Raw genomic sequence first — 16,807 nt, forward strand, 5'->3', positions numbered from 1 at the left:
CGAACAATAAGAAATATTTTCCATAAAAATACGCAAAGCTGCAATGTCACCATGAGACTCAAAATTTCATTCTATGTTTTTAAGATGTCCTAACAATGCTCTAAGTCAAGACCATCTTTGCAGACAGATGTTCTATGGTATTAAGAGCTCTCAAGTTAATATTTATCTGTGCTTACGCAGTACTCAAAGCTGCTTCACAAGGAAAACCCTGGCTTTGCCTGTAGCCTATTTCTATGTAAGTAAAATAAAATGGTTTTTAGCTAAGTGAAAGACTTGGACTTTTTAATCTTAAGAAAATCACAGCCCGGCCAGGCGCGGTGGCTCACTCCTGTAATCCCAGCACTTTGGGAGGCCAAGGCGGGCGGATCACAAGGTCAGGAGATCAAGACCATACCGGTTAACAAGGTGAAACCCCGTCTCTACTAAAAATACAAAAAATTAGCTGGGCGTGGTGACAGGCACCTGTAGTCCCAGCTACTCAGGAGGCTGAGGCAGGAGAATGGCACGAACTCGGGAGGCAGAGCTTGCAGTGAGCCGAGACAGCGCCACTGCACTCCAGCCTGGGTGACAGAGCGAGACTCCGTCTCAAAAAAAAAAAGAAAAAAGAAAAAGAAAAAAAAAATCACAGCCCTGTCACTTGATCATTTCATCTCAAAATATATAGATCTGCCCTTGAAAATAAGACAATATCCCATTCTTTCATTCTACCAGTATTATTAAGTACTACACACTAGACATTATTCCAGGCACAAGAGATAAAGCTGTAAATGAAACAAAAATTCCTGTCTTAACAAAGTTTATATTCTATTGAAGATAAACACATAAATAAAACATTATGGAATGTCAGAGGATTATTAAGTGTTAAGGAAACAAAAAGCAGAGCAAGAAAAGAGATTAAGCCTTCTCAGAGAAAATACTAAATGGCAGATCCTGCCACTACTATGGGAGGGCCTGAAGGCACTGGGGGCCCTGGACCGGGAAGCTTCAGGAGTGGTGACTGGGCCAGGGTTGCTGCTGAGGCCTAGAGCTCAAGGAGGCAAGGACAAAGACAAGGAATAGCTCCCTGTCACCAAGGTGGGTCACCTAGTCAAAGACATGACAAGTTCCTGGAGGAAATCTCTCTCTTCTCCCCGCCCATCAAGGAGTCTGAGATTGTTCACTTTTTCCTAAGGATGTCCTCAAAGATGAGGTTTTGAAGATTATGCCCATGCAAAAAGAGACCTATGCTGGCCAGTGGACCAGGTTCAAGGGATTTGTCACAGTCAGGGACAAGAGTCACATCAGTCTGTGTGTTAGGTATTCCAAGGAAGTAGTCCCTGCCATCTGCAGGGCCACCATACACTGGCCAACCACTCCATTTCCCATGTGCAGTAAAGCTACCTGGGGAACAAGATCAGTAAGACCCACAGTCCCTTGCAAGGTAACCACTGCAGCTCTGTGCTGGTGGCCTCATCCCAGTCCCTAGAAGCACTGTCCGCCCCTGTGCCAAAAAGCTGCTGCTGATGGCCCCTATCAATTACTGCTACACCTCCACCAGGAGCTACACTGCTACCCTAGGCACCTTTGCCAAGGTCACCTTTAATACTATCTTCAAGACCTATAGCTATCTCATCCCCAACACCTCAAGAAAGACAACATGTTCAATGAGTCTCCCTATCAGGAATTCACTGACCATCTTGTAAGACCCATACCAGAGTCTCCATGAAGAAGACCCAGGCTCCAGCTGTGGCTGCTATGTAGTGCTTTTATACAAGAAAAATATAGTGAATTAACTAGGACTCTGAAAAGGGAGAGGGTCCAGCCTGGGCAACATGGTAAAAAGCATAGTAAGATCTAGACTTACCCCACTAAAATGTAAGCTTTTGCAGGCAGGGCTCCAATCTGTCCGATTTATGCTTATATTCCTACCACCACCACCTGGCAAATACATACTCAACAAACATTTATTGACTAAATGACTTTGGTTGCTTACTGTTCGAGTTTCACTTCTCATCTTAAACATCACCTCTATAGAGAGGACCTCCCTGATCATTCTATCTAGATCACTTCCTCCCTCATCCTTACCCCATTCTCCATCACTTTACCCTATTCACCTTGCTAGCATTTATCACAATTTGTGATATATTTATTTACTTGTTTGTTCCTGTCCCTATGGGTGTGAGCTCTGACAGGGCAGGTGTCAGGCTGTCTACTTTTGGGGGAAAAAAAAAAAACCCTTGAATGAAGAGAAACATAATTTAAGTTCATGGTATTTTGGGTATAGACAAATTGTCTATCTCTGAAGAAATCCGGGTCTTCTTAAAATAAAATGCAACATGAGAAATTTGACATCCTAATTTATAAGGTAAGGAATAACTTCATTATGTTACCAAAAAACACAGAGTTATGAAATCTGGGGTCTCTGCCTTGCAGAGCAGATTGATATGCCTTTGGCCTGTTCTGGTTTTGTCAGTGCCCAGACCAAAAATAACTGTCACAATAACAGCCAGAGTACACAGCTTCCCCAACCCCAAGTGTGGTATTAAGGAAATATACCTTTTTAATTCCTAGAAACATATCACTTCTTTTTTATAATGTCAGTGGGAAAAGTAGGATTTCATAGCAATTATTGGCTGTTTATTACTTTAAGTAAGGAAAATTCTATTGCCATTGTCTTGTAATTTCAGAAACTTGATCTTACTAAGTAGACTGTCAGGGAATAATTTTTTAATGGCAGAGGATAAGAGAGTAGTTTTGAAAGCAGGCTTAGAAACCTGTATAACGGCGACATAAAAAGATACTGTGAACATGTACAATGTTTAATCGTCCCTTCAGATATTTAACACCTCCTTTTGCCTATTGGATTTGACCTGCTGGACTGGATTAGACTTGGGCATATGTGTGTATGCAAACCTAAAAATAATGTCACCAATAAACAAGCAGCTGTGGCTATTTTTAGCCCTGGGCAACAGATCATCAGTAAGCCTAGAAATAGTGAGGCAAGGACCCAGTTCCCTGGTTTGAAATAAATTATTGATTGCCTTAACAACTGGTGGGGGCTGGTATAATCAGAGTCAGGGCAGGACCCAGGACAGGACCCAGGAAAAGGATAATTTAAAATCAAGGAGCTACGTCATTCTGTGGGGTAGATACAGTCATGCTGAAAAGTATAAAAGTTTGAAATACATAAATGAAAATGGGATCTAGAATGTTTAAAAAAAAATTGACCAGGCGCAGTGGCTCACACCTGTAATCCCAGCACTTTGGGAGGCCAAGGCGGGCGGATCACGAGGTCAGGAGATCAAGACCATCCTGGCTAACACAGTGAAATCCCGTCTCCACTAAAAATACAAAAAAAATTAGCCAGGCGTGGTGGCAGGCGCCTATAGTCGCAGCTACTTGGGAGGCTGAGGCAGGAGAATGCCGTGAACCTGGGAGGTGGAGCTTGCAGTGAGCCGAGATAGCGCCACTGCACTTCAGCATGGGTGACAGAGCGAGACTCCATCTTCAAAAAAAAAAAAAAAAAACAAAAAACAGAAATACAGTGACAGAAAGCACAGTGGCTGCCTGGGGACCAGGGTAGCGAGGAAGAAGGGATTACAAAAGATCACAAAGAGGCTTGAGGAAACTTTTGAGGTGACAAATATGTTCATTATCTTGACTGTGGTGACTGTTTTACAGGTTTATACGTATGTCAAAACTTAACAAATTGTACACTTTATGTGCACTTATTCTATATCAGTTAGATTATACCTCAATAAAGCTGTTTTCTCAAAAGGAGTAACAGATTTCACAGGGTCCTTGTTAGTAAGTAATGGGTTAATATACATAATACACATAAAACACATAATATTTGCTGGAAAATATTGCCATTATAATTCTAAATTCTATGATTCAGACAAATACAAATTCAAAGGTTTGTACTTCTTCAGGCAAACCTAACACAAACTAATAAAAATAATTGCCCATAAAAAGTTAAAAACATATTAAAGAAAACAAATATTTTCACAATGCATTTCACTAAAAACTTTGCATATATTATTTCATGTAATCCTTATAACAATCCATTGAGATAGGTGTTACTATCCCCCTTTACATATGAAGATAAAAAGCCTAATAATGAGTATATAACTTGCCTCAGTTCATACAGTAAGTAGAAAAGATTATTAGATCTCATGGACTTAAGTCCATGCAACGGTTTTTACTGCACAAAAAGGTCACCTGACTGCCTGCTTTAAAAACGGAAGTCTCACAGAATCTAAACCTGTGACAAAAAAGAATTTCACTGTGAAACCTTAAGGAACCTGGCATTCTGCTACATAAAGTAAACTAGCATCACTTACCATATCTGTAGCTTGATCTTCTTTCCTTGTAATTCAACTGTTTTGATCTTGAAGTCTATTCCTACAATGCAGAAAAAAAGGTAAACTGTAACTGTGGCTTTTCATTTGGCTATACTAAAATTAACCACAGTAAAAACGTTCACACCTTTTAAACTTGTCTGTGTTTGTTTGATTCCAGATATTCACCAAGTACGCAAAACTGAGCAAATGTATCCAATTTTAAACCTGAGTAATACAAGATTCAGGATAGGAGGAAAAATAGATACAGAAAAGACCAAGATTTGGGCTGGGCATGGTGGCTCACACCTCTAATCCCAGCACTTTTGAGAAGCTGAGGCGGGCAGATGGCATAAGCCCAGGCGTTCGAGACCAGCCTGGGCACATGGTGAAACCCTGTTTCTACTAAAAATACAAAAATAGTAAAAACACAAAAAATTAGCCGGGCATAGTGGCACACAACTGTAGTCCCAGCTGCTCAGGAGGCTGAGGTGGAAGAATCCCTTGAACCCAAGAGGCAGAGGTTGCAGTGAGCCTTTAATTGTGCCACTGCACTTGAGCCTGGGCAACAGAACAAGATCATGTCTCAAAAAAGAAAGAAAGAAAAAGAAAAAAGAAAGAAAAAGAAGAAAGAGTGAGTTTTTACAAATTAGGATATAAGAAAGTAAAATTTAAAATATCTAATATTCTAGCACATACGAATAAAAAGGTTTTAGTGGGGGAAAAATATTGCCTTCGCTAAGTTGCAGAACAAAGGAAAACTACCAAGGATAGAGGGTCATTTCATAATGATAAAGCAGTCTATTCTTTAGGAAGGGATAAAAATACAAATGTTTAGCATGAAGCAAAAATTAATAGAACGGCGAAGAGAAATACATAAACCTACAATTATAGTTGGAGACTTCAACATCCTTTCCCTCAAAACCAGATTTTTTTAAGTAGACAGAAAAATCAATAATGATACAGAAGACTTAAACCACACTATATTAACCAATTTGACATAACTGACATATACAGAAATCTCCATCTAACAGCAACAGAATACATACCATTTTCAAGTGCAGACTGAGTATGTATCAAGAGAAAACATAAGGGTCGTAAAAGAAGTTTCAACACATTTAACAGTATTGAAGTTGCCAGGCACGGTGGCTCACGCCTGTAATCCCAGCACTTTGGGAGGCCAAGGCAGGCAGATCACCTGAGGTCAGGAGTTTGAGACCAGTCTGGCTAATGTGGTGAAACCCCGTCTCTACTAAAAATACAAAAATACCATGCCCAGGTGTGGTAGGGCATGCTTGCAATCCCAGCTACTCGGGAGGCTGACACAGAAGAATCACTTGAACCCAGGAGGCGGAGGATGCAGTGAGCTGAGATCGCACCACTGCACTCCAGCCTGGGCAACAGAGCGAGACTCCATCTCAAAAACAAACAAAGAAAGAGTATTGAGGTCATACAAAGTATGTTTTCTTTTTCTGTTTTTTTGTTTGTTTTGAGACAAGGTCTTGCTCTATCATCCAGGCTAGAGTGCAGTGGCATGATCTCAGCTTACTGTAACCTCCACTTCCCGGCTTAAGTGATCCTCTTACCTCAGCCTTCCAAGTAGCTAAGACCACAGGCGAGAGCCACCATGTCTAGCTAAGTTTCGTATCTTTTTGTAGGACAGGGTCTTGCCATGTTGCCCAGGCTGGTCTCGAATGCTCAAAGTGACCCACCAGCCTTGGCCTCCCAAGGTGTTAGGATTACAGGTATGAGCCACCGCACCCAACCCAAGGTATGTTTTCTGTCTGCAACAAAACTGAACTGGAAATCAATAACGGAAACACATCTGGGAAAACTCCCAAATATTTGGAAATTCATAGTCAAAAAAGAAATTATAGTGAAAATTAGAAAATTTCTGAAATGAATTAAAATGAGAATATCAAAATTTGTAGGATATAGCTAAAGCAGTGTTTCAGAGAGAAATTCATAGTATTATATTAGTATTCATAGTTCACATTAGGAAATAAAACTGTAACAAAATTCAAGCATTGTTTCAGAAGGGGTCAAATACCAAAAGAATAGGTTAAGTCAGTAATTCTTAAAGTATGTTCCAAAGATCAAAAAAGCCAAGTTTTCAAAAGTAGTCCCCTATAGGACTTGACAGAGTAGAAAAGAAGTTACTAGAGAAAGAAAAAGGTACCTTCAAAACAAAGTCAATCCAGAAAAAGGCATGAGCCGCAAACTAAACATTACTAGAAGATTCATCGATTCATCCATCCATCCATCCATCCATCCACCCACCCACCCACCCACCCACTATGGCAAGGACGCCACAAAAATACTCTAAAGTTCTGGCATACATCCTTACATTTTCTACATGAGAATTCTGAAGCTGCTCTGTGACTGTATCATGTTATGAATGACAGCAATAGTCCATTTGACTTGCAGGCAATAAGTGGAGTAAAAAGACAGTAAAAAGCCAAGTGAAAGACAGGGCTAACATCTGTTTATAAAAGGAATATTAAGTAAATTTGCAGACAAATTTGAGTTATTCAATCCCAGCAACAGAGCAGTCCCAATAAACTGAAACTTATTTCACTACAAAACATCCAGAAACGTTTTCATATATCAAGCACACTGGCAATAAATTTCTCCAAGAGAAATTGCTGTACACCAGAAATAAAGACGGAACTGAAAACTAGAGCAGATAAATAGGCGTTACTTGTACTTCAGCAATGGCAGGGCTGTGGAGAACAAAACCAAAGAGCTTGCTTTTTGTTTTGTTTTTTGGAGACAGGCTGTCGCTCTGTCGCCCAGGATGGAGTGCAGTGTCAGTCATGGCTCACTGCAGCCTCGACCTCCTGGGCTCAGGTGATCCTCCCACCTCAGCCTCCTGAGTAGCTGGGACTACAGGTATGTGCCACCCTGCCCAGCTAATTCTTGTATTTTTTGTAGAAACGATGTCCCAATATGTTGCCCAGGCTGGTGCTCCAACTCCTGGGCTCAAGTGATCCTCTTGCCACAGACTCCCAAGATGCCGGGATTACGGGCATGAGCCACTGCGTCCAACCTGAGCTTGCTTTTTTTTTGAGACAGTCTTGTTCTGTCACCCAGGCTGGAGTGCAGTTGCACTATCTCAGCTCACTGCAAGCTCCGCCTCCCAGGTTCACGCCATTCTCCTGCCTCAGCCTCCCGACCAGCTGGGACTACAGGCATACGCCACCACGCCTGGGTAATTTTTTGTATTTTTAGTAGAGACGGGGTTTCACCGTGTTAGCCAGGATGGTCTCGATCTCCTGATCTCGTGATCCGCCCACCTCGGCCTCCTAAAGTGCTAGGATTATAGGCGTGAGCCACCGCGCCTGGCCTGAGCTTGCATTTTTAACAGCCATACTGAGAACACGATGAAAGGTCTAGGTCTGGAGGCTTTAAGTAATTGGAACCAATACCTTCTTTGCCTGAAACCTAGTAAGGACTACAATCTTAGTGAGAGTTGCCTAGAGAAAAAAACAAAACACAACTATTCACTGGCAAAGGGTGATCATAAGGAAGCTTCTGATACCAGGCCTCATGGTTCAGATTTGACAATCCGAATACATAAAAAATGATCCTTGGCTATTAACAGTAAACGTAAAAACTGTCTGAAGATACAAATCCTTTCTTCAGACCCTACAGGATTCCCACAAATAAAACTCTATTTAATACTAGCTTATTAAATTAAGAAACATTAAACGCCATATAAAACTTACCCATTTTGAGTAAGTTAACAAAGACAACTAAACCCCCAAATTTTCAAATACAATAATTACTTAACATGATTACAATTACTAACGGGGGCCGGGCACAGTGGCTCACGCCCGTTATCCCAGCACCTTGGGTGACTGAGACGGGGATATCACTTGAATTCAAGAGTTCAAGACTAGCCTGGTCAATGTGGTGAAACTCCGTCTCTACCAAAAATAAAAAAATCAGCCAGGCATGGTGGCACGTGCCTGTAATCCCAGCTACTCGGGAGGCTGAGGCACGAGAATCGCTTGAACCCGGGAGGCGCAGGCTGCAGTGAGCCGAGATCGCACCACTGCACTCCAGCCTGGGCAACAGTGCAAAGCTATGTCTCAAAAAAATACATAATAAATAAATATGGCCAGGCGCGGTGGCTCACGCCTGTAATCCCAGCACGTTCAGAGGCTGAGGCGGGAGGGTCACCTGAGGTCAGGAGTTTGAGACCAGCCTAGCCAATGTGGTGAAACCCCATCTCTACTAAAAATATAAAAATTAGCCAGGCGTGGTGGTGGGCGCCTGTAATCCCAGCTATTTGGGAGGCTGAGACAGGGGAATTGCTTAAACCCGGGAGGTAGAGGTTGCAGTGAGTCAAGATCATGCCACTGCACTCCAGCCTGGGTGACAAGAATGAAACTCTGTCTCAAAAACATAAAATGAAGTGAAAAAATGAGATGAAATGAAATGAAATAGATAAAATAAGGGGGCTTTTTTTTTTTTTAACTAAAGAAAAAGGCTGAGTGTGGTGGCTCATGCCTATAATCCTAGCACTTTGGCAGGCCAAGGTAAGAGGATCACTTGAGTCCAGGAGTTTAAGACCAGCCTGAGCAACAAGGCAAAACCTCATCTCTACAAAAAAATTAGCCAGGCGTGGTGGTGCACACCTGTAGTCCCAGCTACTTGGGAGGCTGTGGTGGGAGGATCACCTGAGTCCAGGAGGTTGAGGCTGCAGTGAGCTGTGATCATGCCACTGCACTCCAGCCTGAGCAACACAGTAACACCCCACTCCTCAAAATAAATAAAATAATAAACATGAGAAAAACAAAAACAAGGTAGTAAATTTTTCACAAAGCTTGACTTTAAAAGCTGTCCTTTTATTGACATTACAGCCAGAGTAAGTTTTTGAAAATGACAAGTTGATTTGTTTTCTCTATGCTTTCAGGATAAAATTGTGAAACTGCCTCTTAGTATCAAAGTCTTCAGTCTATATGACATCCCTGATCATCATGTTTTCTCATGTCTCTCGTTTAGCATATGCTACTTCCTAAATCCTCTCCTCATCCCAGTTTTCTTTTCCTGGTAAGCTTCATTTATCTTTCAAGATTCAGTTTTGCTCCTGTGGAACAAACACAAGAGAGGTATCTATGCAAGCCTCAACTGATAGTGAACGTTTAATGAAGCAATCTAAATACATAAACAGACCTAAAGGTAAATCAAACTTCAGAAGAAAATATGTGCTGCAATCTTAAATATATATATATATGAGATAATGAAAACCTGTTAATGTGTTTCTAAAGAATATTGGTTTGATCCGTATTGCTGACATCGTCTTTCCATGGCAGATGGATGACAGTATACACCAATAATTAAAACTTCAAATAAAGACTTCATACATTTTTCCAGGGAAAAAATTATTTTTGGTCCAAATATTCTGGGGATCCAGGGAAGAAAAAAGAAAACAAAGTCCTTGCCCATAAGCTTCTGCAAAGAGGTCCTGGGGTAGGGAAATGCTCACCATATAAAAGGAAGAAACAATATCATTCAGTGAGTTTCCTGCCCATACCTTAGCTCTACTCTGCATCTCATTTTTCATAACTAAACTCTCACCAAGAAATGGTTTAACACCAACCTTCAACAAAACCTGTTATCCCTAGAATCTACAATAATGCCCCTATCCCTTCAAACTCTTGGGTTTACCTTATTGCTCCCCTCTTAATTTGGGCCAGTCTGCTTTTTAATCCGTCAAAATCTTTCAGCTTGCCCCATTATGTTTCTCATACACAATCAAAAGAAAAAAGGGTCATTTATCCACCATTTAACCTAACCCTATTTCTACAGTCCATATTATGTTTTTCTTTAAGGATTTCTCAGAAAATCATCCTAAAATGACCCGGCTGTCTAGACTAACTCTGAACATGACCAACAACTTCAGCTAGGTATACAATTTATTAATTAATCTTAATGACAAGTGTGACAACTGATACTATTTCAGGAAACTTGCCTGAAGAAAGATGAAATAAGGATACAATCTGAAAGCTCTAAACCCCCTGGGATGGAAACTAGGCATCACTGGAAAATGTCTAAGAATTTGGGCTGTTTTCAGGTACCTACTCAATCTAACTGGTCAAGATAGAAGCCTCATTTTGGACTCCTTGAGTTTCCCTCACATTTCTTCTAGTCAATAATCACAACTACTAGGTTCTATTACTAAACCTTTTAAATTTGGAGGTTAAGGATCCTTCCTCACTGAGTTTCCTCTCCATTTCACTTTTTGTTTTTATCAAACTTCTTCAAAGTTACCTGTATGTGCTGTCTCTAGTTTTTTCTCCTCTCACCTCTTGAATCCTTTCCAAACAGGCATTGTTGTTGTTGTTGTTGTTATTAACCACCCCAACACACACACACACACACACACACACAGCTCTCACTATGATCAATATCTCCATGTTCCCAAATCCAATGATCATTCCTAAGTCCTCATCTGATCTTTTTCTTTTTTTTTTTTTTCCGAGACACAGTCTCGGCTGAGTGGCACCATCTCAGCTCACTGCAACCTCTGCCTTCCAAGTTCAAGCAATTCTCCTGCCTCAGCCTCCCGAGAAGCTGGGACTACAGGCACGCACCACCACACACGGCTAACTTCTGTATTTTTAGTAAAGTCAGGGTTTCACCATGTTGGCTATGCTGGTCTCGAACTCCTGACCTCAGGCGATCCACTCACCTTGGCCTCCCAAAGTTCTGGGATTACAGGCACGAGCCACCATGCCCGGTCCTCATCTGATCTTACTAGCTGTAGATGAAGGAATTCTTCACTCTTTCCTGCATGAAAACTCCTGACTTTCCTACCTTTCTAGCCACTCATCAATCTTCATTGCTGGTTTCTCCTCATCTCTCTGACCCCTAAAAATTGAAGTGGACTTCTCTTTTCTATCTTGACGCATTCCCTAGTTTCATGGCTTTAAATTCCACATACACACTGATGAGCTCTCACCTCAACTCTCCCCTGAACTCCAAACCCAAGATACCCAACTGCTTATTAGTTATCTCCATATCCCATCTCTTACAAAGACTAAAAGGAAAAGTCTTTAAATTCATAAATAAGGCCCTACATATTCTCCCACCACCCCTTTCTATCCTGCCCTCAACATTTTCTACATCATCTCACTCTGATCTAGCTAATTGTATTAACTTCCTTTTTGTTGCTCTATGCACAAGACAGCCAGGTTTGCCTCTCACTACCTTTCCATTCCATAAAGGTACTATTCCCCTAACCTCTGACTACCTTTCTCATCCATCATGGCGCTTTCCCCTAGCTACCCTAAGTTGCAATATTTCTGTGTTCCCCACCCATTGTCTATTAACACTTCTAACCTTCTTCCTTTTAAACTTTAACGTGTCCTTATTTCTGTTATTATTCATCTCTCATTGCCAAAATGTGAGACCGAAAAGGGTAGAGATTTTTATCTGTTTGAGTTAAATTCCCCACACCTAGAACAATACCTCACATTTAGCAGGCAATCCAAGAAATATCTGTCGAATAAACAGATAAATGATGTTTTCTGGAGAAATTAAAGAGTCCCTGAGAAAAATGTTTCACCCTTAACTTGAAACATCATTTGACAAGCCCCACCCTTTTCTACTCTGCTTTCAATCAGCTTTTTAGCGCCTCAGGCCAAAGGTTCCAATATCAAAACTTTTTTTTTTTTTTTTTTTTTTGGGAGACTGGGTCTCGCTCTTTTGCCCAGGCTTGAGTGCGGTGGCATGATCTCGGCTCACTGCAACCTCCACCTCTCAGATTCAAGCCATTCTCCTGCTACAGTTTCCAGAGCAGCTGGGACTACAGCCGTGTGCCACCACACCCAGTTAACTTTTGTAATTTTAGTAGAGAGGGGGTTTCACCATGTTGGGGAGGCTGGTCTTGAACCCCTGGCCTTATGTGATCCGCCCTCCTTGGCCTCCCAAAGTGCTGGGATTACAAACATGAGCCACTGCGTCCGGCCAGATATCAAAACAATTAAGGAAAAAAAAAAGTTAACAGAGGCAATGTGAGACATAATAAATTAGAAAAGCAAACCAGGAGGTCTGACATCTAACAGAAGTTTGAAAAAGAACAGAGAAAGTGACATATAGAAAATAAAAAAAAAAAAAAAGGCAAGAAAACAGAACTAAAAGAATCTACTTCTAAACTGAAAAACTCACCAAGAACCTAGCATAATGAACAATGAGCATAAAACTTACACCAAAGTACATCACAATAAAACTTCAAAATACCAGAAATAGTTTATAAAAGCATGCACAGAAACAAACTAAGCCACATTAAAAGATGAACTCTCAACTTCTCAATAACACTAAAATCCAGAAGACAAAATGATAGTATCTTTTAAAAATACTTTCAACCTACATCCAGCCAAAACCAAATGAAAGGCATTCCCAGACACGGAAGATCTCAAAATATTTAGCTCCCATGCATCCTTTCTAAGATAGCACTAAGAAATTGCTTTACCAAACCAACAAAGAGGAAGAAATGAAATCCATTCAACCGTTTGAAGTAAAGGGTAGACAAAATTGCCTAGAGAGCAACCAGTTCAGAACAGAAAAGTTCCAGGGGGGATGTTTCCTGGGAGTGGGAAGGAGGAAACAGTATTAGAATTTATATGAAAAACAAAAGGATCTGACAATTCTACATGAGACAAAGAAGAGACAGTGCCTTGAAATCTAGGCAAATGTAACAACGAACTGTAAACTACAATAAAAACAAAAAGTTGTCTGAAAAAGAAAATGCAATTATAGTACACTATTTGGCTTAGCAGTTAACCAAAATATTTGTTATTACTAATTGAAATGATTAAGAAAGAGGTGCCAGGAATATCTGGTGGTGTAAGAGTATTAAATTCTCATCTTCCATAACAAGAAGCGTGTTTCTAAGACTAGGTTTTTTTAAAGTTTAGAAACATATGACTAGAGAATATGGAGTTGAATAACAGAAGAAAAAGCCTAAAAGTGTTTGGGAAAGGTAAGGCACAGGTGCATACGGGGCAAGAATTTGTTGTTGCAGTTGCTGCTTCACTGTCACAGCCCTGAAGTAATATGACTTCTAAAAATCTGTATCTATTAATAGAAATAAAAATTAGGCTAACAGAGAAGGAGGTATGTTTACAAATGCATTCTCTCCACTGCTTAACCACTTCAATTCAATCCATCACTCTCACTCTTTTTTTTTTTTTTTTTTTTTGAGACAGAGTCTCACTCTGTCGCCCAGGCTGGAGTGCAGCGGCACAATCTCCGCTCACTCTAACCTCCACCTCCTGGGTTCAAGCAATTCTCCTGCCTCAGTCTCCTGAGTAGCTGGGATTACAGGCACCCACCATCATGCCCGGCTAATTTTTGTTTCTAGTAAAGACAGGGTTTCACCATTTTGGCCAGGCTGGTCTTGAACTCCTGACCTCAAGTGATCCACCCACCTTGGCCTCCCAAAGTGCTAGGATTACAGGCATGAGCCATCATGCCCGGCCTCAATCATCACTCTCTATGAATAAATATATTTCTGAGCATGGCCCCAAGCCACCTCTCCAGTCTTATTCTCTCCAGTCTTTCTCCGGCAGTCACATTCAAACACAACTTTCATAGCGCTAAACTTTTTTCAATATCATGGTTTCATTAGTGTGTACTTTTCACCCTCCCCCACCATATATACCCACATGCAAACACCTAAGAAAAACTGAAGACAAGCCGGGCGTGGTGGCTCATGCCTGTAATCCCAGCACTTTGGGAGGCCCAGGTGGGCGGATCACGAGGTCAGGAGTTCAAGACCAGTCTTGCCAACACGGTGAAACCCTGTGTCTACTAAAATACAAAAATTAGCTGGGTATGGTGACGGGCCCCTGTAATCCCAGCCACTCAGGAGGCTGAGACAGGATAATCACTTGAGAATCACTTGAACCCGGGAGGCGGAGGTTGCAGTGAGCCGAGATCGCACCACTGCACTCCAGCCTGGGCGACAGAGCAAGATTCGCAAGACTCCATCTTGGCGGGGGGACAAGTTAAACTAAAGATGAACAGAGTGGAAAAGCTTATAAAATTGAGAGATGAGAGGAAAGTCAATAGCTCAGCTAATAAGAAATGCTAGAAAAATCTACTACCCTCTGAAATTCTGTCAGAAGAAATAATCAGACTCTCCTGCAACATTATCATTTGCTAAATTAGCACAGAAATCACAGGGTTTGATTCAAACAGTGATTCCTTTTTTGGTTTTGCTTATGTAAAAACACACTAAAGGAAATTCTCACTTTTTACAGATTCCTAGGGCCCAGCTCAAGAGTATTTCAATTTTTAGCTGCTCAAGAGAAAAACAGTATCAGCCACCATATTTGCCTTAATGATGTTGCAGAAGCACCATCCAGTGGCAAAAGGAGTAACTGCAACCTCTAGCCACTCTAGATATCAGTTTTCCAGAGCCTGGCTTCTGATGACTTATCAATACACAGTAATTAATGCAGGCAGAAATAACCAACCAAATAACCAAACCATAATTTATAGCTAAATGATCAATTTCTGGGGTTTTTAACAAGTGAAAATCAAGTGTTTTCCACCTACCTGGAAAGGAAATAATCATACACCTATATCGTTTGAATGCCGCTTAGGCACTGGATTTCAAGACCAGGTTCTAGTCTTAGCTTTGTTACTAACAGTATATATTTTGAAAAGGTCATTTTCCAATATGGGTATTTGTTTCTTTATCTGTAGGCAGATGTGAAAATGTAGAATGTGAAAGTTTCCTCGAAAGATCCTTTTGTGTAATAATAGTAACAGTGTAGTTAACATTTTACAATGTGCCTGGCACTGTTAGAAGATCTTTGCATGGCTTAACTCATTAAAACCTCAGGATAATCCTAGTTCATAGTATTATTTCCTTTCTGCAAATGAGGAATAAAATAAAAAGTAACACCAGAAAGGCTGGGCGCGGTGGCTCACACCTGTAATCCCAGCATTTTGGGAGACCGAGGTGGGCAGATCACCTGAGGTCAGGAGTTCGAGACCAACCTGGGCAACTGGTGAAACCCCGTCTCTACTAAAAATACAAAAATTAGCTGGGCATGGTGGCAGGCGCCTGTAATCCCAGCTACCAGGGAGGCTGAGGCAGGAGAATCACTTGAACCAGGAAGGCAGAGGTTGCGGTGAGCCGAGATTGCGCCATTGCGCTCCAGCCTGGGCAACAAGAGCGAAAATTCGTCATAATAATAATAATAGTAACAACAACAACAGCAGCAGCAGCAGCAATAACAGCAGTAATACTAATATTTACTAGGTAATTACTAAGAGTGCTAAGCATTTCACATATACTGTCTCACTACTCATAAAAATCCTGAGATAGTAACAATATGCCTATTTTATAAAACAGGGAGTTCAAGGTAATTTACGTAAAGTTGCAGGATTAACAGGTGGCAGAACCAGTATTCAGTACCATGTCTGATTCATACCATGCATGCTTTTAACCTACACTAAGTTCTGTTCATTTTTATTTTTTGAGGTAAAATTCACAGTAAACTGACCACTTTAAAGCGAACAAAAAAAAAGAAGAAAAAAATAAAGTGAACAATTCATAACGTTGTGTAACCACCACCTCTATGTAGTTGCAAAATGTTTTCATCACCTCAAAACGATCCCATATCCATTCAGCAGCTTCCCATTCTCCCCTCCCCTCCAGTCCCTAGAAACCACTAATCTGTATTCTGTCTCAAGGGATTTACTTATTTTGGATACTTCATGAAGTAGAAGCAAACAACATGTAAGTTTTTGTGTCTGGCTTCTTTCACTTAGCATATTTAAGGTCCGTCCATATTATGCAGCACGTATTAGTACACCGTTTTTATGACTGAATAATACTCTACGGTATGCGTACACCATAATTTATCTATCCAATCATCTCCTGATGGAAATCTAAATTGTTTCCACCTTTTGGCTTTTATGAATAGAGCTGTTATAAATATGCATATACATGTATTTGAATATCTGTTTTCAATTCTTTTGGGCATACACAACAGGTGGAACGGCTGAGTCATATGGGAAATCTTAGTTTAACTTTTTAAGGAATTGCCATGGTGGCTGTACCATTTTACATTCACATGAGCAACGTATAAGGGCTCCAATTTCTCCACGTCCTCAATCATACTTGTTACTTTCCTTTTGTGTTTTTAAATAGCCATCCTAGTGGGTAGGAAATGATACCTCATTGTGGTTTTTTATGTGCATTTCTTTAATGACTAATGATGTTGAGAACTTTCCATGTGTTTGTTGATCACTTGTATGTCTTTGAACTCCACTCAAGTCCTTTGTCCATTTTTTATGAGACGGAGTTTCGCTCTTGTTGCCCAAGCTGGAGTACAATGGTGTAAGCTCGGCTCACCGCAGCCTCAGCCTCCCAAGTAGCTGGGATTACAGGTGACCGCCACCAGACTCGGTTACTTTTTTTTTGTATTATTAGTAGAGATGGGGTTTCGTCATGTTGGACA

General features: G+C 40.9%; 1 protein-coding gene across 1 annotated transcript in view; it reads right to left on the reverse strand.

Moving 5' to 3' along the window:
- The window catches only part of RAB10 (RAB10, member RAS oncogene family), a gene marked incomplete at its 5' end in the record, with an annotated part of 102,850 nt that overhangs the window by 34,334 nt on the left and 51,709 nt on the right, over positions 1-16,807 (reverse strand). Inside the window, 1 exon segment of the mRNA NM_001133210.1 lies at positions 4,323-4,383. Coding sequence (NP_001126682.1) covers positions 4,323-4,383 — 61 coding nt within the window.

This window comes from Pongo abelii, chromosome 12 (genome assembly GCF_028885655.2).
Source record: "Pongo abelii isolate AG06213 chromosome 12, NHGRI_mPonAbe1-v2.0_pri, whole genome shotgun sequence".
Taxonomy (NCBI): domain Eukaryota; kingdom Metazoa; phylum Chordata; class Mammalia; order Primates; family Hominidae; genus Pongo; species Pongo abelii.